We start from the raw sequence: 25009 nt of genomic DNA, 5'->3' as shown, positions 1-25009 counted from the left end.
TCTTCCCTGGAGGGAAAGGCAGTGCTGACTCAGGCTGCTCTCTCCTGTGAGCACCCCGTCCCCGCTCCTCGAGCCCTTCCCGTGCCCCACGTGCTCGCTGGGATGAGCGCAGCGGCACACACACCTTCCTCTCCCTCGCAACCACCACAGTAAGGAAGAGGCAGATCCCTCCAGGAAAGTGTCCCTGAGAAACTCATCCCAAGTCCTGCTGGGTGCTGACAGAGGGGAGGAGAAGGGGGGACCAAGCTCCAGCCCAGCACACAACCCACCCTGGGGCTGTGGGCAGACTGGAAGCTGTCAGCCAGGCGTTATTAATGACGGACTCCCTGCCATCCCGGCGTTATAATGACGGACTCCCTGCCATCCCAGCTCCTAACATAAAGATTATAGAGCGCATGGGTAGAGTCTGCTCCAAAGGAGTCTTTAAATACAGCTAAGCCTGCCTGGCCCATCTGGACTCCCCTACAGCACTGCCTTCCCACTTACCAGCCCAGCCTCAAACATCTGCTGTAAGTATAGCGCTGGGTCGGTAAATGATGGGCTACCTGCTGGCAGGGGTTCTGGTCTCTTTAGGAGATAATGTCAAGAGCAGCAATCAGCAGTAGAGAGCAATGCTCCCTCCAAAGCAGATCTCATTAAGGTAATGTCTATTGGAGAGAAGTAAATGATGTGACATCTCCTCCTGCAGCCCCGGACGAGCTTTCAGGGATGACAGAACACAGGGGGTAAGGCTTTATTCAGCACAGTATGGAACGGACATGCAAATAAGGTAGGGTTGTGTAACCAAGGTACACGCTTCCTGATCCCAAACGCCACGTGGCCAGAATGCAAAACTCTGGCCTAAAACTCTGGGAGATCACTTAGAGTCAAAGCTTGTCTCAGCAAAGACACTCACCGATTCCCTTCCTTTGCCCTACACATCATGACGGCTTTCCCTAGGAAGGGGAGCCAGGGAAGAGGTGTCACCCACCAGCAGAGCTGGGCCAGGAAAGGCAGAGGGAGATGGGGAGGCAAAAGCCTCAGCTCAGAGCGCTGCCAGGCAGAGACAGGAATCCTCTGCATCACTCACGCCTGAGCACTCTCTTGCAAGGGGCCACCTCAGTTTATAGTGAGGACGTCGCTCTGGATCTCGTGGCTCAGCTGGGTCTGGAGGTCGCTCAGTTTCTTCTTCAGGCCAGAGAGTGCAGAGAGAACGATGGTCTCTGGGCGCAGAGAACCGCAGGACTCCACGTTGTAATAAAACCTGAGGTCACAAGTCATGGGGATATGTCACCACCTACCCTGCGAGGAGGTGCAGAACCAGAGAGCACCCCCAAAGCAGTTCCAGCCCATCCTGACCCACCCATGTGGGTAATCCCAACCATCAGCATCATTCACCTCCCAACCGGGCAACAGCCAGCGCTGCACCTCTACAACCGTCCCACCGACACTTGCAACTCCATAGGCTGCAAAGAGCACTTCTGAGATTCTCTTCTGCTCAGCGCTGTGACCTGCGAGCCAGCACAGAGCCCTGCGCCAGGAGTTTGGCTGTAGGCACTTCTGCAGTGCAAATAACGTGGGAGAGGGGGTACCACCAGCAATCGGAACATGAGAGACCCACATGGGTGAATAAATACCCTAAGTCATTTTCCCCCGCAGGCCTCACACTTCACCGAGTGCTGCACTGCCCTACTTGCTAACACCAACTCAGGAGAGCCGTCTAGTATCTCCCAGAGGGGAAAACCTGCCAGGCCTGGGCATATCACCAGTTAACTCCAACTTCTGCCCTGCTTTTCAGGGAACACCAGCTCCCTGGGCTGGCAAACTGCAGCACAGTGTATTAATGAAAACCAAAAAGATGCAGCCAGCTGGTTCCCTCATTTTCCAGCTGTGGCCAAGCATTCAGCTTCCTACCTCTCTGGCTTCCCGTTGGGATCATAGGGAGCCTGAGCATCCTCCTCGTCAATCTCCGAGTACTCACTCTTGGGCCTGGAATCAAAAAGCAGGGAAGGTTAGCAGGGAGCCCACGCTCTAGTCTGGCCCCACGGAGCCCAGGCACCCTGCAGCACTGTTTGGCCCCAGTGAGAGAGCACAGGGACTCTAGTCCAGCAGGCAAAGGAGCAGTCATCAAATGTCAAGTCCCAGAAAAAAGCTCAGTCCCACTTTGCCCTTTCTAGCACCTCACGAATGCCACACAGTCACCCAGCAGTGCTGGAGGAAGAGGGTCAGCCCTGCTCTGCCCAAACTCAGTGAGCTCAGTGCAGGGTACCGTTGCTCCATCCACCTACACCGCCACCACCTGGGATATGCTTACGGTGAAGGGATGCCGATGCCTGAAGGGACTGTGCTTATGGAGCCAGGATGCTGTTTGTGGAGCTATGGACCTTGTGTTATCTTTTCTTTCTACTTTTCACCAGTGCGGGAAAACACCGGAGCACTCCAGCACTCGGTCTGCGCAGCACAGCCAAGATGGGAAGGCCTGGTCGGCTTGTGCCCAGCAGGAAAAAAAAATCTCCTGTACTTCACACACCAGACGCATTAGTGAGCTCCGCCCTGGTGTCCTGCACCTCCACTCTTCTACACATGCTGCTACCAAAATCGCTGCAATACCCGTGCATCAGCTAGGCCAACACATTTTTCCACCCGTTGCCTCCCTTGGCTTATAGAGCATCATACCGGAGAGACTGTCTGGAAGCACTTAATCCATGTAAGAAAACCCAAAGCCTTGAGGAGCCAGCACAGAAAATCCCGTGCCCACCAAGGTCTCCTGCTGGCCTCCCTCTGCCCCAGCCATGTCAAAGAGAGCCTGATCCTAGCACCCTGTCATCAGCTGCCTTAAATAAAATGGCATTTCTCAAACAAATCCTCTGTCTGTAACAAACCAGTGAGAGAGAGAAAGCGTTAATGGAGCTGGGTGTTCCTGTTACTTGCAAAACCACCCTTGACTGAAAACAGGGCAGAGGTTTCCACCACCACGACAGCTGCTTTTTGAGTCCAGCTGCATGCCAGTGCCCTGCCAACAGCCTCAAAAAACAACCAGCATGTCAAACCAAACCAAAAATAATAGCCAGCCTTGGACAGCAGAGGCCTTTGTCTCTGCATTGTCTTCGCAGGGAATCAGATGAACTTGGAAAGACAGACATATCATTAGGAAACAGGCAGCTCCAACGGCAATCTTTCTTTGGGATTTTTCCAACTTTCACATATGTTTTGTCAAGAACTTGTCAAAAACTGTTTCCAGGTACCCAGCTTGTTGTACAACACACCAGGTTCCTGAAGACGCAGCCAACTCTGCCACACTGAACAAAAGAATCCACATTAGCAGCCGCCTTGGGCCACCCAGCCAGGGAAGCGCCTCATTGCCGAGGTACACGTGCTCAGCCATGTAGCTGGGGCTGTTCTCTGCAACATCGACATGTCCAAAAGCCCAAACTCTCCAAAATTCACACTGTGACATTCCCCAACCAAAAAGAAGGCAAACCCAATGATACCTCATCCTGCCCGGCATTTGTCTGTCCAACTTAAAGCAGTATTCCACTTACTATCTAGCGTTACAGAAATTAAACCAGAGAATTTTTACTGCACCAAACTGAAGCCTAAAATGATTTAAAATCCAGATTTGAAATTCCGCATCACAGAGACATTCTTGCTTCTCAAGCATCCAATCTATCACCCAGACAATCAACTGAACTTTGGGACAACTTACCTGCCACTAATTATTTGGAAACTGCAAAACTATCCAGTTCCATCCCCAAAACTGCTGGTGACGAAGGACAGGGTGGCACATCAATTCTTGTGACATGCTCCTGACCACAAAACTGCTCAGCAGCATCCTCCTCAGCTCTGCACCGCCTCACCACAACCGGCCTCTGAGGGACTTTCCCCCTGACAGCCTGGTCTGTAGCTGGCAGTTCCCAAAGTCTGGCTTCAGCCCATGTGTACGGATCATCAACACTAAGGAAAATGCCCATTTCCAGATTTCTAGCACTACCAGCCAGCCTGGTTCCTACTGCAGATCCCAGAGCACCGCCCTGACGAAGTGCTGAAGGCACATCGCGTTCTCACCCAGACTGACTGAACGGGACTCACGAACGCGCCCTGTAGAGCTCATCAAAGCCAAGCAGAGTTCGCTCCTTCCATCTGTAAAACAGGGCTGGGATGGCCGCGGGCAGATCCCAGCCCATTTCATGCACGTTATGGATTCACCTGCATCTCCACCCTCGGCGACAAAAGGCTTCTCAAAGTCTCCCGAGTGCAAACCTAGCTGTTTGCTCTGTGACAGCTCCTGTGCAGAAAGCCTCTGGCAGTCTGGCTGAGGCGTGAAATCTAGGCTAACTGCACCTCCGGGGAGCTTGTTTACTGAGAGCTAACTTAGCAAGGGACAGTGTAAGGCCACGCTCTGTGATGGGTCTGAGCACCCAGGCTCTAAGCGGACAGTGTGGAGCTATGACAGCCCACTACCTGCCTGCTACTGCTTGCTGCCATTTGCAGAGTCAAATTTGGCAGCGCAGAGCCTGACGGCAACAGCAGGAAAACCTGCTGAGACCCTTCTGCCGCTCAGCCTTCTCTCCAGCTGCAGCTCTGCTCAGGCTTTTGTTCCCTCTTGCTCAGCCCTGGCTTCTGCAGTCCCTGCACCAAATCCTGACCCCGTATTGAGGTCTTCCTCACCTTGAGCGCAGCTCTGGCTGCTGCCCTGCTGATAAGGCAGCATATCCACCACCCCCTCTAGTCCCTGCTCTCAGCCTGCCTTGACTAAAGCACCCAGTTCCTCGCTCTGCTGCTGGCTCCAGCGCGCTCCATGACAGCGTGTCTGCTAGGTGGTCACTGGGATGCAGAGCAAGGAGCAGCTCAGGTATCTACTCACTGAAAAGTAGGTAGGACTAGGTAAAGTCCTCGCCCTGGCCAAAGCAGGGCAGCAGCTTTCCAAAAGCAAAATCATGCCACTTCTAGATGAAACACAGCCTGCTACCGGTGCAGAATGGTATGTCAGAGCAGAGGAAAGGGCCAGAGAGGAAAAGCCCGCTGCCAGAGCTCACGCTCCAGGAGTGAGGAGATGTATGGGTGAAATGAGAGCCACACACTGGGCTCCCTCAAACTAAGAGGGCTGCAAAATCAGCCTTGCAACCTAACCTTCCGCTCTTTGCTCTCACAGCGATCTCTTCCCCCTCGCGTGGATTTAGTCCTTCCTCAGACCTTACCCTGACCAACATACCACTTGTGCAGGGAAGAAAAAACAGCAACGAGTGATGGGAAAGAACATGAAAGCGAGTGAGGTAAAACAGCAGTGACAGTACGTGAGGAGAAGACAAGAGGCAGCCACAAACCAGTCCACCCTGCGTGCAGCTGCAACCAAGGGGCTGGCCTTGGTACCCCAACACAAGGAGAAGAGTCTGTGCAAGGCGAAGCGACAGGCACGCTCATGATCACTTACTGATCCGAATTATCCCCAGGGCTGAAACGTTAAGTGCCTGCAGGAAAATCTTTTCCAGTCTCTCCACACAGACATTAGGACTTACCATTCCTCCGGTTTGGGGTACACAGTGTGCCTCAGCGCATTGTCTGGGTCGTACTCGAAGGCTACGCCTGCCGTGGGGTTCCACTTGGCATGCTCCTTGCCAAAGCCCTTCTTGGCATAGGCTCGCAGTCGCAGCTCCTGGCCCTTCCGCAGCTTCACAATGAGGATGTCTGCAGAAAAGCACACGCCCGTTTGAGAAGGCTGCAGAGGAGAAATGAGTGTGCAGGATCACACAACAGCAAAGGCAGGAATTTTTAGCGCCCAGGAAAATGTCACCAGAAGCCAGGGCTTGCCTGGATTCATAGAGGGGCTCATCTGTGTCCCCAGAGTAGCTGGGAAACATCGTCCTAAGTGAAAAGGAGTTGCACATATGCCCAGAGCACAGCTCAGGCCCCCAGGCAACAGCGGACGGCAGAGCATTTTGCCTCTTCGCTGTCTCTAAGCTCTCACAAGGAGTGAGAAGCACCCTCTGACATAGGATTTTAGTTCTGGGGATAACCTTTAAGTGGCATTAAGACAAAATTCTAACCCCACTGATGCAGTGATGCCGGTGACTCCCCAATGCCAGCTTTACAGCTGCCTTATGGTTACACAGCTAATAAAGGAAGAATGAATTCAAAGAGCCCGGAAAAAAATATTTAACTTCCTCCTCCAGCTCTTATAACCAGTAAAACGCTGCTTACCATCCTGCTCCACGTAGTCATTGGGGTCGTTGTCTCTGCTCCGAGATGTTACCTGCAGAAGAAGAGTAAAAGCGTAAAAGCAAGCCAATTAATAGCAAGATCAACTTTTTCCCCCACATCAAATTGCAGTCGCCTACAAAAATTAGGAGACTGCAGAAAGCCACTCCACAGTGACTTAAAGCAACAAATCCAGCCCACCCTATTTAATGGGACAATTCAGGCAGCTGCGGCTAGGTAGGTGATATGCCACTCCTCCAGCCTACTCTCCTCCACAGGACGGAGAGCACTCCAGCCCAGCGCCGCTGCATGGCTCTGCAGTGTGGCCCAGAGTCTCTCCCATTACTGCTGGCAGGTGACACAGCACTTGCAGCACCTCAGCCAAAGCAAGCAAGAGACAGCGGGCTACAGCTAGGCTTTAACCAGGCAGACACCGTCATCAGCCACCAGAAGCAGCCCCCAGGTTGTGGTGACATCCAGATGCAGCCTCAAAAGCATTTAAAAACTTTCTCCATTAAGTCCCTTTGCATCCGTTTTGCTTTGGCTCTGCCAACCCTTCCCTGAGGCAACTGAGCAAGAGCCGCTTGGCAGCAGTGCTCTGGGCCGCGCTCCTCACGCCTTACCGTGCTGAGCGCCGAGAAGCAGAAAAACAGAGGCCTCTGGGTTGCTGCCAAGCCTTCGAAGAGGTTGATCTTGCCCCAGCCCCGGCAGCAAGCAGGGAGAAGGCAGTGACATGGCAGCAGGACACAAGCACCTTGCTCTCCCACTATGTTTTAAGTGGGGCTTTAGGCAATGTGAAATGTGCTTGAAGGCCTTGTTTTGTCCACATCCCATGGGTTTGCTACCCTGGCCTCAACGGGGACGTAGAGAGGCGACTCGCTGACAAGCTGAGGGATCGCACTGACCGGTATGACCCTGGGGTTGTTGGAGATGAGGTCACGAGATGTGACATGACGAGTCTGGTCTTCATTGCACCGGACGTCAAGGGTGAATTCCACAGAGCACTCCGGACAGAACTCATCACACGTGCAGTCCTAGGACAGACACGGGTCAAGACCTTTACACCAAACCTCTCCCAGCAAGAAATTATAATACTTCCTATCAGATCAGACACCCACCGCCATCAAAATAAGCACCCACACTTTGCTTGACTCACTCTGGAATATTGCATCTTATCCACAATGTCATCGCTGGTGAGCGGGATGAGACCTGTGGGAAGAAAATCAGAGGAACATCTGAGTGAGACCATGGGAGCAGCCACCCTCCTGCCGAGACGTGCAGAGGGGCAGCAGACTCCTGACAAAGCTACTTCAGAATCTTCAGACCGATTTCTTGCAGCACATCTTCACCCTCCTCCCCACGTCCGGCACTCACCCAGCCGGTGCGCGATGAATTCGTCATGGAGCACGGAGGAATTGGCGTCTATCTGGACCCAGTCGATGGCTGCAGAGAGAGGAGAAAGTCACAAGCTACGAAATGCTCCTGTGGGGAAAAGGCGAGCAGCTTGCAAGGGCACAGAAAACGTTACGGAGACTACGGTGAAGCTGAGAACAGACAGAATTGGGAACACACAGAACGGCCTGGACAGGGGGAAGGTGAGCTGAGGGAGGGGAAAGCGGAGTGGCGCTGATGAGTAGCGGGGAGGGTGACCACAGAGAGGCGAAAGGCGGTACCTATGATGGGGACTTCAGCGATGAACACTCTTCGAATGGAATTTGCCACCCTGAGGGAGAGAAAACACCCGTGCTGAGCCCTGAGGGAGCGCGGAGCTTCGCCACGCACCGGCCCCGTCGCCGAGGCCCGGGGGTCGCCTCGGAGGCCCCGAGCGGGGGGGTGCGCGGCGGCAGGAGGCCGCCACCTAAGGCGGGGAGGGGGGCGACCGCCGCGGCCCGGCCGGCTGCACCCCCGGGGGAGGCAGGGGGCCTGTGGGGGCCGCCGCGGCCTACCGCGGCCTGCTCCGTCCCGGGGCCCGCCCGCCCCGCCGTCCCCCCCGCCGCCCACCCCGGCCCCCGCTCACGCCAGGTCCGTGTTCTCGATGATAAACTTGACGTTCTCGTCCGTCAGCTCGGTGATGCGCACCGTGGGCTGGTTGGCGTACGGCATGGCCGACCCCCCCCCTCCCCCACCACACACACCGCGCTTCCCGCCCCGCCGTCCGCCCCCCCCTAGCGCCCCCTGGCGTCCCGGAGGACCCGCCCGCCCGCCCCGGTCCCGCTCCCGCTCCCGCTCCCCCTCCCCGTTTGTCCGTCCCCCCCGCCCGGTTCGCCCCCAAGAAGAGTCCGTGCCAGGCTGGGGGGGGGGGGGGGGGGCGAGTTTATTGGTGCCGGGGAAGGGTCGGGCGCGGCCCGTCCTGGCTCCCGCGCCGTCGGTTCCCTCTTCACCGGCGCTGGTTCAGCCCCGTCAGGTTCTTGATCTGTGGGGCGGAGGGAGAAGGGCGTTAAGGGGGAAGGAGGGGGAAACGGGGAGAAGGGCCGCCCTCCCCGAGGCACCGAGGCCTTCGCCCAGCCCTGGGGGGTGGTTCGGCGCCGCAGGAGAGGCAGAGGGGATGGAGAGGGGAGGGGGGCGAAAGGCACCCCGGCGGTCGGGGGCGGGGAGGGGGGGTAAGGGCCAGAAAACATGGCCCTCGACCCAGCCACAGGCACCCCCCGGCCAGGACCCACTCTCCGGGGCAGCAGGGCTCCGCTTGCATTTGATTTCTGCGGCTGCACATGCCCCGACTGTGAATTTAAGCCTTTGAGGCGCTCAGCTGGCTCGTCCGCTCCGCAGAGACCAGGAGAGCTCAGCACCCCCAGACGTGGGCGTGCAGACTGGTTGCCCCCAATAGTTAATACACCCGGATGATTTTGCCCCAAAACCGGTTGGCTGGAACCCACCCCCAGACGAGTTCCTCCTGTTTATCTGCACAGTGGATCTGCTGCACGGATGGGCTAAATATCGGCTGAAGGGAGACGTGTGGGATGCAAAGCACAGGGATGCAATTGGGGTGAGGGGCAGGAGCACAAAGAGAGCGGGGGGGGGTGTTTCAATGCGGGAGGATCCTTTAGGTTTCCGCAGGTGTGAAAGCAGAGAGAGGCTGAGAAACGAGAGAGATGGGAAACGATTCCACCATAACTGCAGGGGGAAGGAGGTGGGAAAAATTCTTGAGAGCTGCTTCGTAAAAATGATTTCTAATTTCTGTTTCGGCCTGTTTGTCTTGTACCGGTAATCACACCGAAAATGTACTTCTGATAACAAGGAAATCACTTTGCTGCTAAGTGCAATGGGAGTTGTCCAAAAATAGAATCACAAGGAGGCCCTGAAGCCCCTCAAAAATCATTCCTGGGTACACAAAGGATTGTTTCCTGTCCCATAGGAGGTGCAGCTCCCATTGCGTGGACACAAAGCAGTCCAGGATGCGACCAAGAAGCAAATGAATCCTTGGAAGGACACTGCAGTCAACTGGAACAGCTTGAGGAAGTCACCCTGCTGTGGCTCAGGGACAAGTGCCGCCTCCTGCACATCCATGGGGGCACAGACCTTCCGTCAAGATCTCCAGTGCAGGGACCGGCAGAGGAAGAGATCTCGTGACAAGCAACAGAGAACCTTTATTTTAATTCTGATGGCCCGTCTCTCATCCCTAAAGCTCACCCTGCAGCTTCGGACTTAATTTTTTACGCTCTGCTACAAGTTCTTTCACCACAAAACAGTGAACTAACCCCAGACTACCCAGAAAATCATCTTTCCATGTAGTTAAATTAGGAAAGGCAATTCTTTTTCATGCTGTCCTCTAGATTTGGGAGGAAAAGCACACTGACGTTGAACATGGAAGTGAACAGACACAATTCTGCCCTTACAGCTCTGCTGGTTTCAGCATTACTTACAGTGACTGCAGCTCCCATCAGGCCCTGGACAACTGCTTCTCCAGTTGACTGTACCTACGAGACACAAGGAGAACATGACCTTTTGCTTTCTTCTGCAGTTACTCTTGTGGCCACCCTAACACAGAAACGTAACGGACCACAAACATGTATTTGCTACGGAAAGGTGCTGACAGAAGCCAAGCACTGCAAATGATAGCGATAAGAAACACGGAAGAGATTTCCTGGGAATGTATGTCACCCAACCCTTGGGCCAGTCTGACAAAGAGAGCGCCTACGTGTCATTTTACTAGAAAATGTGTAAGCATTTATTGATGTTGAACAGACAGCACTTATGCAATCACCTGCCAGTACAAGGTGGTTCGGCAGCAGCCATGTGCTCTGCATGACTGAAAAGTCAGATCTGTCTGCATGTGTATTTGGGGAGAAGGGGGATGCTGCATGGAGGACATGGACCTGTTGGAGCGGGGCCAGAGGAGGCCCCAGAGATGCTGCGAGGGCTGGAGCCCCTCTGCTGGGAGGACAGGCTAGGAGAGTTGGGGGGGTTCAGCCTGCAGAAGAGAAGGCTCTGGAGAGACCTCAGAACCCCTTCCATTGCCTAAAGGGGCTCCAGGAAAACTGGGGAGGGACTCTTGATCAGGGAGGGGAGCAATAGGACGAGGGGGAATGGTTTTAAATGGAAAGATGGGAGATTTAGATGAGATATGAGGAAGAAATTCTTTGCTGTGAGGGTGGTGAGCCCCTGGCGCAGGTTGCCCAGAGAAGCTGTGGCTGCCCCATCCCTGGAGGTGTTCAAGGCCAGGTTGGACAGGGATTGGAGCAACCTGGGCTGGTGGGAGGTGTCCCTGCCCATGGCAGGGGGGTTGGAACGAGAGGATCCTTAAGGTCCCTTCCAACCCAAACCATTCTGTGATTCTATGTATACCTTGCCCGTAACGTTACCTGATCAGCTGTATTGCCCATGTTCATGGCATCAGCTACTCTGTTTTCCAGGAAGCGCCAAGTCTCCTCAAAGTCAGGGGATGAATCCTGCATCATCACCAGTTCAGTGGTGTTGTAGATGCCAGTGAGCACAGCCCGACGAGTGTACCAGTTAAACTGCAAGGGCATGAAATGAGAGAGGGAGAGAAAGGTGTGACCTGAATGCGGCTCACAAAGGCAGATCTGAGAACAGCAAAGGAAAATAGCATACCAACAGCACATTCCTTCCCCACTTAAAACTGTGTAACTCATCTCCATGATGCAGTGGGCCACCAGCCAACACCAACATCTGACAGCACAGCTGCTCCCGTGGCACCAGACAGAGGTCACAAGTACGGCGGGTAAAACTGCTGAACAAAATCCCCACCACCTGCTTCGCATTGCAAGCAGGCACCTGCAGCAGACAGCAAGGAATTCTGCCCAGCTAGCCTGCACGCATGGAGCAAGAGTTCAACTTTGCTTTACAGACTGCTAGCAGGAAATGCAAAGCTCCGATTCTAGATCTGAATAGATGAGAAACAGCTATATTTAGTACTGAACTTGAGCTGCGGTTTGCACCAGATAAAAGCATGAAGAAAGGGAACTAACAGAGGACAGAACTGTGCAAGCCAGCACACACCTTTCCCAAATCCTATCACTAAAATACCAGTACTGCCTGCTGAATCACTAAATGCACCAGTACACTGCTGGCAGCAATGCTGTAGGATGCATTTCAACAACAGGTTACACAATGCAAAGATGCACAAATAACTCAAACTCTTTAGTTTTTCCAGTTGCACTTGCACCGCTGGCAGACAAAATACATAAATATTTTTAAAAATGAGTCTTCAACTTTGTTTGCTGCTATTACCCAGAAAAAATACTGGTTGTTCCATTCACCATTACAAAGCAACAGAGAAATGAAAACACTGGTCTTTATTTTGAAAACAACAGTTGGCTCCAAAGCTCTACTGTCTGCACCAAGACCTGCATGCTCTCATGAGGGGAGTAACATGAGGGATGCTGCCACTTGCAGCGGGACCTCTCAGGTGCCTGACACCAAACTCTTTGTATTGATTCTCCTCCTGCTCTGCAAAAAAAAACCCCACCACCTAAAGGGGACTCTGAGGCATGGGCACACCCCACCAAGTTGCTGGCATTGCAAAGAGGGCTACGCTGCGAGTAATGTTAAACCCTTTCACTGGGAAAGAGGGAGCAGGCTCAGCATCACAGCTTCCCAAGAAAACTCTTGTAACTGGTCAGAAGGTGCAAACAAAAGACAAACTTTAGAACCTCTCCTACTCTCTGCATCGGTGAGGAGACTTTAGGGACAGCTCAGTGCAGACACCGACTCTGACGTGTTGACTTGACTTTCATAATCCATACGGGACTTGCAGTTCCTGATGCAATCACAGTCCTTCAGTTCTCTTCTGGATTATTCCTTTAATTTTTCTGTCATCTTACTTATTTTTCACTGCAGTAGCTCGTCTTTTATACTCAGATAAAAGAAGCTTATTAAAGTAGTTTGTTAAAATGGTTCATTTAGCTTTTCCCATCTCTCCCTACATCTATATGAATTGAAGTAATTTATTAATTGCTTTAATTAAGGTTATAATTTTCTTTTATTTCCTGCCAGAAAGATGAAAGCTTTAATAAGCTACTGGTATTTTTAGGTAGGTTCTAAACTACTGGTATTTTTAGGTAGGTTCTTTAAAGGTTTTCAAGTCAAATTTGTAAATGCTACTGCTGGTAGAAGAGACGCTGCTTGCTCACTGAATACTGGAGCAACTTCTTAGTCTCAAAATCTCAACAATTTTGTCTGTGTATTCAAAATAAAAAAGAACACTTAAAACAGCCTAGGAAAGTAGGTCCCTTTAATTTGCACTCATCCCGTTGGCACTAATTTGCATTTAGTCCCCTTGGCTCCTAAGTCTCTTTGGAAATTAGACTACAGCTTATAAGCACCCTTGGGTGCTTCTGAAAATGTCTTCAACAAACGGCTCGTTTCAAGAGAGATGTGGCCTGACACCTACTACAACCCATCATTTTGCTGAAGTGCCAAGGGGTAGAACCAGCTGGTCTGCAAAGCACAAAGACTTACGTCTGTGGACTGGTCTCCAGCGTAGTGCCATATATCATCAATCATGCTGGTGAGGAGGTTGAGGCTGGAAGGGATGTTATGTGGGAGCAACAGGATGCTCAGAGCCTGTGAAGGAAACAGATAAATGGGAGAGTGGAAGAGAGAAGGACATAGCATTAAAGCGGACCAACAATACTCTGCTCTGTTATCTTTTCCCCGTTGCTGTTGACTTGCCTCCACCTCCCAGTGACAAGTCCTCCCAGCACATTTCAGCTAACACTGGTCTTTCCAAGAGGCAGGGTTTGCGGGGAATGTACAGTGTGGCAGCCGAACTCAGCCCTTGGCCCACACTGGAGCCCAAAGCTCTCCGCTCAGCTCAAACACCACTGTGTTGTCTCTCCCGAGCTGCCTCTCCAGGCACAGGAACACAGCACAGGCTGAGCTGAGTCACACTTGTGCTGTGCCCCTACGGGCAGGGAGTCAAACCTCTCCTTTCTCTCAATTTGACTTTGAAGTCAAAGCAGCTACCAAGAGCACAATCGCCAGCCATAATGGCCCTACTGGGATCCTGCAGCCTTTGAACATAATAACACCATGCCAGGAGAGTCACAAACCACCCACATTCTTCACAAGAGAAGTTATGCTAATCTGGAACAAAAACATGAATCCTGTCTTCTCTCTCTGCAAGCAGCACTAGATTCAGCTGCCCAGAGGCCAGCGCGATTCTGGACAACAGAGGCTGACGTTGCAGCAATCTTTGCAGCCCAAAAACCTTTTCGCTTATTACTGAGGCCACAGTTCAATTCCCTTCCCACCCTGGTAAGAAAAGCTTGAGACTTAAATCTGAATTTGGAAGCACAAAGACCTCGCAGTTCACAGATCCATCCTCAGGTTGCCAAAGGTTTGTCATTCGCACACTAGGCAGGCAGCTTCTTGCAACAAAGCAGTAGTTCTGCGTTTGCAGGCATCAGATGATACTGGTGCAACTGGAACAATGCTGCAAGGAGCCTGACTTGCAGTGAGACTGCAAATAGGGCTGAGCAGAGACACAGGTTATCCCCTGGGGATCCCAGAGGTGTGGAGTGAACAATGGAGGTTTGCCTTTCTGGAACTGCAAGAAATAGTTGTTCTAAGACACCTTTAACCGCCTCCTTCCAAGGACGTTCTACTCTTGAAGGGTATCATAGAATCATAGAATGGTTTAGGTTGGAAAGGACCTTGAAGATCATTGAGTTCCAACCGCCCTGCCATAGGCAGGGACACCTACCACTAGACCAGGTTGCCCAAGGCCACATCCCGCCTGGCCTTAAACACCTCCAGGGATGGGGCCTCAACAACCTCTCTGGGCAACCTGTTCCAGTACCTCACCACCCTCAAAGTGAAAAACTTCTTCCTAATGTTCAGTCTGAACCTGCCCTCTTCCAGTTTAAAGCCATTCCCCCTCGTCCTATTGCTACATGCCCCAGTAAAAAGTCCTTCCCCAGCACTCCTGCAGACCCCCTTTAGGTACTGGAAGGCCACAATAAGATCTCCCCGGAGCCTTCTCTTCTCCAGGCTGAACAGCCCCAACTTTTTCAGCCTCTCCTCGTAGGAGAGGTGCTCTAGCCCTTGGATCATTTGAAACCAGGGAGGGTTTCATTTACAACCTTGAATTATTCTGGTGGAGGGACTATGCTGAAAGCCACAGTGTTTAAAATACACACAAGAAAAGAGACCATCTTGATATTCGTTTTATACCTGGGGCCATTTCTCAATATATGGAATCAGCATCCTCAGTCTGGCTTCCACAGCATCTCTCAGGAATTGATCTGTAGGCTTCTTCCTGGGTGAGGAAAACAAAATACAAACATGAGGAACATCCAAGTTAACTTCAATTCTGAACTTGAAAGATCGATCTCTTGCCTGCCTCAGCAATGGACAGGCAAAGTATTATGTATCCTTCATGCCTCTGGTCCAACCCTGTATCTGGGAAGGTGGTTTTATTTGGGTAAATTACATTTTTTACATAAAGTATCTGTGTCCCAAGTGGCCTCTCTGTCTAACCGGTCCACAAAGCCTGCCAAGGAAGATGTCTTTTCATACCCAATACTCACTCTGCTTCGCCCAGCTGCACTAGTTTTTGTTCCTGCTCCAGCAGCTCAGACAGCTTGGTGTTGCACTGAGACACAAAGTGCAGGATCAGTTCACTGCCATCACTGTGAAACATCCCTGCAGCAGCAACAGAGAGACCCAGGGTCTGCAGGGAAGAAGGGAGAAGCACAGACCAGGTCATACACTGCTAAGCAGGGTCCAGGTAGGAAACACATATTTATTTCGTGAATGAAGTTATATGAATTTAAACAAAGCAACACTGCACTGAAAAACTCTTCCTGGAGATGTTTTCCTCTTTAGAATCACTACTCTACATCGTGCCTTAGTTTAAATCTGACAGGGTTATCCTGTAGTAGCTGGGACGCATTCCTGTCCAGTACTATTTGCTGACTAGGGTGCATCACCCAAGAGTATGTGGGGGAAGCATGCAGGCCTGGCTGTCTTTGGACCTCAGCTCCGTCCAGTTTTCAACTGGTTCTTTGCTTCTCTCCCCACATACCTTGGCTCCCTCTGCAATGGCTTCTGCAGTCCAGCCATGTTCAGGCACAAACTCCAGCGCTGCTGTGAGGATTCGATGCTGCAGCTGCTCCTCGCTCTCATAGTCCTCAGACTCCTGGCCGCCCTGGCCAGTGTAACTATGAGAAGGTATTGTTACAGTGAGGGGAACGTCACCATCAAACACCAGCAACCTGGACTCTGCCACTCACTCGCTGCCACCGCTGCCTGCAGGCACGCTTTTGAGATCTGCTTTGTATAAATCTCACCTCCTCCTGCAAAATCCTTACTTTTTCAGAAAAAGGATTCTTAACGAACCTTTGCCACAAGAGGAGAAGAGAAAAATAAGGGAGGGCTCAATCTAGGTGCCTGCCTGGAGACCAATCAGCCTCTGATCCCCCTCCTTTAAAAAAAAAGCTTTTCCAATGGGGGCTTTATAGTTATGGGCATGTGGACAACATATTGTCCATATTTTGTGTAGATTTACACAAAAATCCAGAAGTGAAGGCTTGCGCTTTGCAGACCAGAGAGGTTCCCTCTTGAAAACAAGTCCCATCCTGTCTCGTCAGACAGGGGAATTTGCACTGTCACAGCAAACCAGCTCTCCAGCTGCTGCAGTCTGAGGCTCCATTAACTCTGGATCTCGTTGTCTCTGAGTTTCAGATGCAAGTTTCGGGAAAGCAAAGCCTTTCGATCCCACTGTCAGCAGGACAGCACTAGAAATAGCTAAGGAGTTACCTGGGGCGAGGGCCCTGAGGTTGCTGTTCAGGCTGGTGATCAGTTGGATGTGAATCGAACTGCTGCTGAGAGGAAGACGCCAATGGCTCCTTCTGCTCGTCAGAGACTCTCCTCAGCACGGCCGAGGCCTGGAGAGCACGCTGTGGTGGGGCGAGCTGGCACCTGACCACTAAAAGGGAAACCAAGAGAGTCAGATGTCTTTCTTCCAACAAGGGGAAGCACCAAGAATTAAGGTGAAGAAGAGAGTTGCAGCAAACACAGCTGAAAAGAACAGAAATTGGTAGAGACTGTCTTTTTTTACACTTCCAAGAAGCATCCCTCTCAGCTGAGCTCACACTGACTTGATGAAAATCAAGTGAAAATGTTTTGTAAGGAAAAGAACCACGCAGACGGCACGTATTGCAAATAGAGAGGAGTTTCCAAACCTCCGACTGGAATCCAGGCACACAAACATGCACTGACACCCCTACAGCATATCCTCTCTCCTTTTCACTCCCTGATGAAGGAGAGGAGGTAGAGGAAGGCCTGAGCTCAGGGCAGGAGGTGAGTAATACTCGGGAGAGCGAGGAGTCTGAAGAGATATAACACGCTGATCAAGACTCGTGTTTCTCAGATGACTCAAAGGCAACACAGTTTTCAATTACAGCCACTCCGTGAGAATTTTTCATTTAACCGCCGTGAGGTTTGGGGTGGATTTTTAATTTTTTTTTTTTTTTTTTAAATAGGCTGGGCTCCCACAGCCCACACTTTAAAAAAAAAACCCAAAACACCACCAACCCCAAATTTCCCCCTCCGCCTCCCTCGCACGCTGCCTTGGGGCAGGGAGGCAAGAGGGGCTCTCCTCACACCAGGCCCTGCACAACCTCCTTCACCCACCCCCTGGGGCTCCCCAGAGAGACCCTTCGCATCCCTCCGGCCTCCCAGCCAGCAACCGGTGGCATCAGGCAGGCCTCGACCCGGCTTCACGGCCTTGGGCCTGCGCCGGGCCCCGGCCCCGGCGCAGGCCCAAGGCCGTGAAGCCGGGTCGAGGCCTGCAACCCGGTGTCGCCCTCTAGCGGCGCCCCACTCCTGCCCTTCACCTCACCTTCCCCCGCCCCACCGGGCCCAGCCCGGCCCCGTCCCGCCCGCCACGGGGTACGCACAGGTCCACCACCCCGGCCATCCCCTCCGCTTCCCCCCCGCCCGGCCGGCCGCCCCTCACCCGCCCGGCCCCGCCACAGCCGCCAGCTCGCCCGCCTCAGGCCGCCCGCCGCCGCTGCCGCCGCCATCTTGGAAGCGGGCAGAGGGCGATGACGCAGCGGTGACGGCGTCAGCGCGAGACAAGACGAGCTGAGCTGAGGCGCGGCGAAGTGCTGAGGTGAGCGGAGCACATATTCCCCTTTCCCCCCCCCCCCCCCCCGTTTCTAAATAAAGGCTCTCCCGGGCCTTCGTTTGAGGCAGGGGGAGGGATTTTTGTGTGAAATTCCTTTGCGTGTCTCGTTCCTCGGCCCTGTAATCCGCCGCCGGGTGGGTGATTTAGAGTTGTTTTTTTTTCTGCCCTTTCTATATGTATTTAAAATTTTTGCCTGCTGTAGGCCCAGCGTCGTCGTTGCTTGCAGCCTTGGGTTGCCTCCCGGGCCGCTGGAAGCTGCCTGCTGTGCATCGCAAGGTATGGAGCGCTCCGAATGCTTTAATTTAAAGTTTTGATGTGTTATGTGCGGTTAATTTTTCATCTGTTGAAGTTGGAAACCTCCAATATTGTTTAAAGCCCTTTCCTTGCCCTGTTTTGGGCAGTCCTGTTCCTCAAGGACTGTTAAATGTATGTGAAGTTAAGGTAAGGCCCCCTTGCTATGCTCAGCCCAGCGTTTGCCCCTATCCAACCTTGGGCCTGATCCCAGCTGGTGGGAATCCTCCTCGGTGGGGTAGAGGAGAGCACAAATTCCACCTTCTGCTGGAAAACATATATAGAGAGAAAAATATCCCCCCCTGTTGTCATCCCATCAAGAACATGACCGTGCATGCTGTGATGGTAACTCCTAGCCTTTACACTGACTGAAAGCAGATACAGCTTCATGTCTTTGAGGATTATGGTAGCTTCCTTACTTTCTTTAGATTGCATTTCCAGGGATTGATGTAGGCTGGTGGTGCTGTTGATGTAGTTTGGGCTCTGACTCACCTTGAAAGGTCACAGCCTGCTGTTCTGAGAGGAAAGTGTGACGTTGGATTTGGTTAGTTTCAAGTTAGCCCAGCAGCTGATGTCTATCTTTTGAGGTTCTCAGCCTTCTTCCTGGGAAAGGCGATTTTTTAATGAGATTAATATGTGTGTTTACTAGTGTTACTATGTGTTGTAGTTGCTTAGCTTGCATTGAATATGCATGCAAGGCCAACTGTGAGGTGCTGTAACCTGTAGTGTACATCCAAGATCTTCCACTTCTTACCTGATTGGCAGTGTGAGCTGCATTAGTGCTAATTCCTACCAGGAATTAGCTCAGGCAAGGCGCAGGGTTATTTAGTTCTGAACTTGTTTGCCTTTTCCAGGAGAGGGGGCTTCATGGCACTTAGAGACAGAGGAACAGGGGATCAAAATCCACTGCATGCCTGACTGCAGGCAACTGAGATAAATTTGGTACAGCATATCCATAAGTTATGCTTTAGTGACAACATGGTGGCAATAAGGCATTACCCAGGATGTGTAATGTAACGATTTCTGGTAAAGACCTTGCTTACAACAGGCTCTCCCAAACCAAGTGTGTGGTTCGCAGCTAATTGAAGCTACGCTGGGAAACTGGTGTGCTCACTGGTTCTCTCTGTTCTCATTGATCATATTAAATTAGAAAGAAAATAGGTTTGCATTGGATGAGTAGCGTGAAAGAGGCTAAGTAATTTGTTTCAGTAGCCAGTGCTGCTATGAGTACCGGTGGTGATGATAAGATTGTGACACTTCCATATAGAAGATTTTCTTTGGACTCAGTCAGGAATACAGTCTATTATAAAATATTAGTGCAGACAGGTTTCTCAAAACTGTCACTTCACTGCACATTCTGTTCCCCTCCTCCCACCCTGTAATTCCTCACCCAGCACCACCAATGATAAGACTTGAGAGTGCCTCAATCTGGAATGCTGGAAGTTATTTTTTTCCATCTTGTGTACTACGGAAGCAAACTCCGCTAGGTAGGGTCCTGAGTAGGAGAGACAAGGTAGTGTTTAATGTCAAATAGTTGTCACTAGTCTGGAAATCCAGAAATCCTGTGTATGTCTCTATTCAAATCTTTAAGGAAAGCAGGTAAGTTTGTTGTTGGTGGTGGTTTGTTTGTGGTGTTTTTTTTTAACCGTGGCTTGCAGTTTACCTGCAAAACTAGTCTCTGAATTGGAGAGAAACTGAATTATGCCCTTAAGTGTAGCTATTTCTTAATGTCATGTTAACACTCGGCTTGTGGGAACCCTGTGCTGCCTGTCTCCAGAAAATAATCCCCATTTATTAAAACAAGTCGATGGTCTGTGATTAAGTCACAGTCCACAGAGGTACACGCTGCGCTTGGCACTTACCCTTCCTCTCTGTCTCCCCCTGACCCGTTCCTCTCTCTGCTGCTGTCAGGTTTGCTGCTGCGGAAATGGGGGAGTACGGAATCGCACCAGGCCAGCGCGTGGCTATCATCTGGGACAGCTCCTCGCCGGTTGAAGCCCTGAAGGATTTGGTGGATAAAATTCAGGCGCTGGTGGGAGCTGATAGTCGTGTCTCTGTGGAAAACGTTAACCAGCTGTCTCAGTGTAAGAATGAGCTTAATTTGTCACTGTTTCATTTAGACGGAGAGGGTGCTTCTGCTCTGTGAGTTGACGTCTTCCCTGATTTGTAAGTCAGCATTCAGAACAACAATAGCACCTACTGCTGACTCTTACCACTGTCACTAGGGCAAAGAAAGTGATATACCCTGGTTGTGCCTCCTACGACTAGTGTCTTGAATCAGTTATTGCTGTTGTATGCAAGCATGAGAGATGAGGAGGGAGGTGGAACTGGTGTATTAAGCAAAACTCTGTGTGTAGCTGTGTAAAATTGTACCATCTTCTTCTTTCTTTCTTTCTTTCTTTTCAGCGGCTCACAGGGAGTCCAGTTTTGATGTAATTCTCTCTGGTGTGGTACCAGGCAGTACTGCACAGCACAGTGCAGAAGTACTGGCAGAAATAGCTCGGATACTTAAGCCAGGGGGCCGTGTCCTCCTGAAAGAACCAGTGGTTACAGAATCAGGTGAGAGAATGTGCATCAGCCTTGCTTTCATGGCAACATAGCAATTCTTGTGAGGATTAGGCTGAAATGGAAAGAATGGGAATCCTGACTGACGTTCAGAGATTTTCCAGTCTCCTGACACACTAACCTGAATAGCAAGGGTTTTATCCTGTGTTTCAGCTGGTAGCCATCAGAGATGTTTGTAGTCACTCTCCTTCTATAAAAAGTGCTGCGTAGGTTTGTTCCCAAACTGCATTGAAAAGTTCAGTGGAAGCTGGTCTTCTTCTGGGGTGTGTAATGGTAAATAGTTGCAGATGTTGCACTTCTGAAGTGATTTTAAAAATGGATGACAAATGGCAAGAGAAGCTGTCCCAGAAGCCAGCTGAGAAATAGTTTTCCAGAAAAGGTAGAAGTGTTTGGACTAAGTTTTAAGGGTAAAGCCTTATGCCATGAGACAGCTGGAGGAGCACACAAGGAGGTGAACTCAAGATTACTTCTCTGTCTTATACTTGACCTGTATTCAAACCTTGCTGGTATAAGGAGCTGGTTCAGGATGGAAGTGGAAAATAATGTGCCACCTGATAAGAACAGAAGCAGCTATGCTGATGGTGTTTCTGTTGGCACGATCTACAGCACTGAAAATGGGGGTGTAAGTGGCAGCAGAAATGCCTTCTTCATCTTGGGAAGATTTGCTGACGCTTTGAAGCTGTCGGTGGCTCTGTGGTGCAAGTGGTACCTTAGGGGCAGGGGTGAACACTTCTGGGACAGATCAAAGAACATGCAAAGTCTGGAGTAGATGAGGTTTCTTTTTTTCCACAGTCACATATGACAGGCTGGAATTTGGTGGACTTGGAATAAAGTGCAAGTGGGACTAGTGAGAGAGGGTCGATGGATTCTGTTCAGCACAATCCTGTGCCCAAGAGAAGAAACCTGTAATGAATTTCTGATTAAGTGATTGTAATATCTTTTGCCTACAGCAAGGCTTTTGAATGTTACATTTCTGAATGTAATGCTCATTTAGGAGTCCATGTTTTGAAAAGTTCGTGAGTTGTTCACTTTAATATGTGAAAATATTTTGGGGGGATTTTGTTGTTTGGGTTTGGAGGTGGTTTTTTGTCTCCTTTTTTTGGTGGGTGTAAATTGGGTTGAAGAAGGTTTTGGTATATAAGAACAGATCTGGATCTGGAATGGCTTTGTGACCCCAGGCTGTTATTTTAATGAACAAGCTGTTTATGCTTTCTGGTTTGTTCCCGCTGTCAACTAGAAAGGGCTCCATTTTGAAGCAGCGGTTTGGCTTGAGAACTTCCTTCTAAACCTCTAACTCGTCCAGGTTTCTTGGTGACCTCCATTCTTGTTCTTCTCTCCTCCTACTTCCTACTTTCATGTCTTCCAGGAAACAACAGCAGACTCAAGACAGCAGCCAAACTCCCCACAGCTCTGACTCTCTCTGGGTTGGTGGAAGTGAAGGAGGTTCGTATGCACTAACCACTTCCAGAAATTCCCTCGTGCAGGGAGTTTCTTGAAATGTAGGTGGTGATTCCTGGCACTTGCTGGGTGACGAAGTGTTTAGCTACCCTGGTTTACTGTAAAAGTGCACAGACACAGCCCGCTACAAACTTTAGTTTTCCTTTAGAATTGAAAATCCCGGTTGTCTGCATTCACTGGAATGCTGGACTGGGTGCTGAAATAAGGGCTTCTGCAAAAGGTTAACCTAAAATCTTACATTGCAGCTGCAAAAGGAAGCATTGACCGTAGAGGAGGCCCAGTCGGTCCGAGAGCATTTGGGTTACCAAGGCAATGACCTTCTCATTGTCCAGATAGAAGGCAAGAAGCCCAATTTCGAAGTGGGGTCCTCAAGTCAGCTCAAACTTTCCTTTGCCAAGCAACCTGGTCCTTCAGGTAAGGAGCGGTGCGTGCTAAGTGCCTGGATTGCCTAAGTGTCTGGATTGCTGCTGCGTGACGAGCACCTGGATAGGGAGAATAGGAACAGGGAGAGAGCTTGGAGGCAAGAAAAGCTATGAAGTGGAGCTTTCCACAGTTGTTTGAACGCTGTTGGGAGTAGATGGGGTAAAGGCTGGAGTAACTACTAATTCTTCCTTTGTTTTGGCTCCAGGAAAACCCTCTGTGGACCCAGCCACTGCCAAGCTGTGGACGCTGTCTGCCAGTGACATGAACGATGAAGAGATGGTATCTGGTCTTGTTTGTGAGGCGTTGCTGTTGTTCATTCTCTCTCCTCTTCTTTCCTACTCTAAATAGTTTCAGTCATGCCTCTTGGGAAGCTTTACAACTTAAGAGGTAGAAAAGAATCCCCAGGGCAAAATACCTCATCTACTATGTGAGGTCTTGAGAACCCAGAGGTGTGGTGCGGGTGGAGAGGAGACATGGATAAGAGGTCACAGCTGCAGCACTTTAATGCTGGTGCTACAGATAGCACCATTTCTTCGAATATAACACAGAAATGTCATTCCCTGCTGACAAATCGGTTTGCTACACGTTATCTTCCATGGTATGTTTTCAGGATCTTTTGGACTCTGATGAGCTGTTGGATTCAGAGGATTTGAAAAAGCCAGATCCATCATCCCTCAGAGCTCCGTCCTGCAAAGAAATGGGCAAAAAGAAAGCCTGCAAGAACTGGTCAGTGCTGGGATTAGTGTATCAGTGATTCTTTTAACTGTAACATTAAACCCTTAGAGTTGGATGGGTTTTAAAAAGATTGTAGACCCTTTGCTGTTCTTCAGAGCATAATTCTCTTGGTTCATGGCCTTTCTTATCTTAACTATTTAAATGTAAAGGCAAATACGATGAGAATTGATTAGCCACACCAAAACTGCTACAAATTACCACACTGATATGGTCAGTAGTCTTGAAGGTGGAGAGTTTGTGCAGCCTTGGCTAAAACCCTGGTTTCTCAGATTTCAAGGACAAATAGCACACTTAACAAGTGCCATAGAGTCTTTCCCTGCTCAGTTTAAACTTGAGGAGTGTGTTTCAACACTTGTTATACAAACCATAGTGTTGAAGAGGAAGGCAAAGAGCTTGAGAGTCCTGGGGTCAGCTGTGTGGTGTGACAGAGTGAAGGCTACTGCGTGTGAGTAGGGCTGGAACAAGTGTTGGTGACTCACAACCTTTAAGCAGAAAGATGCTGGTGACTTCTTTATTTTTCTACAGCACGTGTGGCCTGGCTGAAGAGCTGGAACAGGAGAAGAAGAGCTCACAGCCCAAATCTGCCTGTGGAAATGTAAATAGTCATTTTTGTTTCTATACCGTGGTTTGCAGTTCATGATTTGTGTCTTAAGAACTGTGTTCTTCAGTGATTGCTCCCTAAGCTGGCTTACTGCTTCCAAACGCTGCTTCTGCAGAGCTTCAGCCTGGTGCCCTGTGCCCACATGCTCCGTACCGGTGTGTGCTGTCTGTTCCAGCGCAAGTGCTGCCCTTGTAGGAGTCAGAGTGAACAGCAAACCTCTTGCCTCCCTGCTCACGTGCTAATGGGTTATCTGCTCAGGGAAGATCACCTTATGGGAGCACAAGGGGACAAGGTGATAGTTAGGGGGCTGCCCAAGCCCAGCTTGCAGCCATGCCTGGGTGCACCAGCTGGGGTGGAGACTCTCTTCTTCCATGTGAGCAGAGTTCCCTGCACCGCTCTGCTAACCGCACTAACCATACGTGTGTTGAGAGGTGGGTGGAAGGGAAGCGGTTTCTGTGCTGATAATGCCGAGGAGTGTGTCATCTCTTTAAGTTGGAAAAACCGTATCACAGGGGGAGAGAACTGAAAGTTGCCCCCAATTACAGAAGGTGCTTTTCTTCCTCTTGCCAGTGCTACCTGGGGGATGCGTTCCGCTGTGCCAGCTGCCCTTACCTGGGGATGCCTGCCTTCAAGCCTGGGGAGAAGATTCTCCTGAAAGAGAACCAGCTGCACGATGCCTAACAAAGATGCCTCTGGATGTCCTGCGAAGGACTCCTCTGCTTTTCCATCAGTCTGAGGTTCTTCCTGCAGTCCTCCTCATCCTCTCAAACTCATTCTCTCTGACCAATACTCCTTGTGGGGAGGGACATTATAGGCACTGACACTGCTGTGAGCTCATTGCTTGTAATCAACCTTGGGCTACCTGATAATCTTTGGTGACAAGTGGTCTCGTGTGTATTTTATGCCTTGTTTTAGCTGGGTTGACTCGATAGTGGGACGCTGGCCGTCACAGCCTGTCCCACCAGCAGAGGGAAGTAGAATCAAGTGTCAGGTGGATCTCATGTGCTTGTGGCAGGATGGGTGCTTCCCTTTACCCCTGTACAGCTCTAATTTGCCCCGATTTTCCCTGATGAATCAGCAGCTCTGGCTCAGCTTTCAAGGTGCACTGGGCTCCTGCTCTCTTTGAAATCTGAACCTGCAGTTCCTTACCACGTGAAGGTGGCTCAGCA

At 50.8% G+C, this 25009-nt stretch overlaps 3 protein-coding genes across 4 annotated transcripts; 1 reads left to right on the top strand and 2 right to left on the bottom strand.

Annotated features, from left to right (window-relative positions):
* Positions 1-717: 717 nt before the first annotated feature.
* On the bottom strand, positions 718-8297 carry POLR2C (RNA polymerase II subunit C). The gene is made up of 9 exons (XM_082489452.1): positions 8192-8297; positions 7848-7897; positions 7549-7617; positions 7331-7383; positions 7080-7208; positions 6178-6229; positions 5496-5664; positions 1894-1968; positions 718-1243 (listed from the first exon to the last, which is right to left on the bottom strand). The coding sequence occupies exons 1-9, from the start codon at positions 8275-8277 to the stop codon at positions 1099-1101; spliced, it is 828 nt and encodes a 275-aa protein (XP_082345578.1). The 5' UTR covers positions 8278-8297; the 3' UTR covers positions 718-1098.
* A 112-nt stretch (positions 8298-8409) lies between these two features.
* Positions 8410-17681, bottom strand: COQ9 (coenzyme Q9). Its single transcript, XM_082489139.1, has 9 exons — positions 17597-17681; positions 16396-16564; positions 15662-15797; positions 15165-15307; positions 14809-14893; positions 13093-13197; positions 10974-11129; positions 10035-10088; positions 8410-8587 (listed from the first exon to the last, which is right to left on the bottom strand). Exons 1-9 carry the CDS (start codon positions 17661-17663, stop codon positions 8552-8554), a joined length of 951 nt encoding a protein of 316 aa, XP_082345265.1. The 5' UTR covers positions 17664-17681; the 3' UTR covers positions 8410-8551.
* A 37-nt stretch (positions 17682-17718) lies between these two features.
* On the top strand, positions 17719-24654 carry CIAPIN1 (cytokine induced apoptosis inhibitor 1). Of its 2 annotated transcripts, XM_082489556.1 has the most exons (10): positions 17719-17752; positions 17970-18043; positions 19970-20142; positions 20465-20617; positions 21990-22066; positions 22327-22495; positions 22710-22783; positions 23115-23230; positions 23765-23834; positions 24411-24654. In XM_082489556.1, exons 3-10 carry the CDS (start codon positions 19986-19988, stop codon positions 24519-24521), a joined length of 927 nt encoding a protein of 308 aa, XP_082345682.1. In that variant the 5' UTR covers positions 17719-17752; positions 17970-18043; positions 19970-19985; the 3' UTR covers positions 24522-24654. The 2 variants fall into 2 exon arrangements, with proteins under 2 accessions (XP_082345682.1, XP_082345681.1); XM_082489555.1 differs by lacking the exon at positions 17719-17752 and having other exon boundaries at positions 17891-18043.
* The last annotated feature ends 355 nt before the right edge of the window (positions 24655-25009 follow it).

Source organism: Vanellus vanellus (genome assembly GCF_965231255.1).
Source record: "Vanellus vanellus genome assembly, chromosome: 12".
Taxonomy (NCBI): Eukaryota; Metazoa; Chordata; class Aves; order Charadriiformes; family Charadriidae; genus Vanellus; species Vanellus vanellus.
Note: the sequence above shows the minus strand (reverse complement) of the source record. Positions and strands in the feature narration are given on the sequence as shown.

Bases quoted from the DNA above. Each gene is read 5' to 3' on its own strand.
- POLR2C (XM_082489452.1), bottom strand. From the start codon at position 8,277: ATGCCGTACGCCAACCAGCCCACGGTGCGCATCACCGAGCTGACGGAC. The intron at 6,230-7,079 runs GTCAGTGCGATC...CTTCTTCTGCAG, and splicing joins ACAACCCCAGGGTCATACCG to GTAACATCTCGGAGCAGAGA. The intron at 5,665-6,177 runs GTAAGCAGCGTT...GCTTTTCTGCAG, and splicing joins TGACTACGTGGAGCAGGATG to ACATCCTCATTGTGAAGCTG.
- COQ9 (XM_082489139.1), bottom strand. From the start codon at position 17,663: ATGGCGGCGGCAGCGGCGGCGGGCGGCCTGAGGCGGGCGAGCTGGCGG. The intron at 11,130-13,092 runs GTAAGTCTTTGT...ATGCCCTTGCAG, and splicing joins CTGGAGACCAGTCCACAGAC to TTTAACTGGTACACTCGTCG. The intron at 10,089-10,973 runs GTAACGTTACGG...TGTGTCTCGTAG, and splicing joins TGGGCAATACAGCTGATCAG to GTACAGTCAACTGGAGAAGC.
- CIAPIN1 (XM_082489556.1), top strand. From the start codon at position 19,986: ATGGGGGAGTACGGAATCGCACCAGGCCAGCGCGTGGCTATCATCTGG. The intron at 20,618-21,989 runs GTGAGAGAATGT...CATGTCTTCCAG, and splicing joins ACCAGTGGTTACAGAATCAG to GAAACAACAGCAGACTCAAG. The intron at 23,231-23,764 runs GTCAGTGCTGGG...ATTTTTCTACAG, and splicing joins AAGAAAGCCTGCAAGAACTG to CACGTGTGGCCTGGCTGAAG.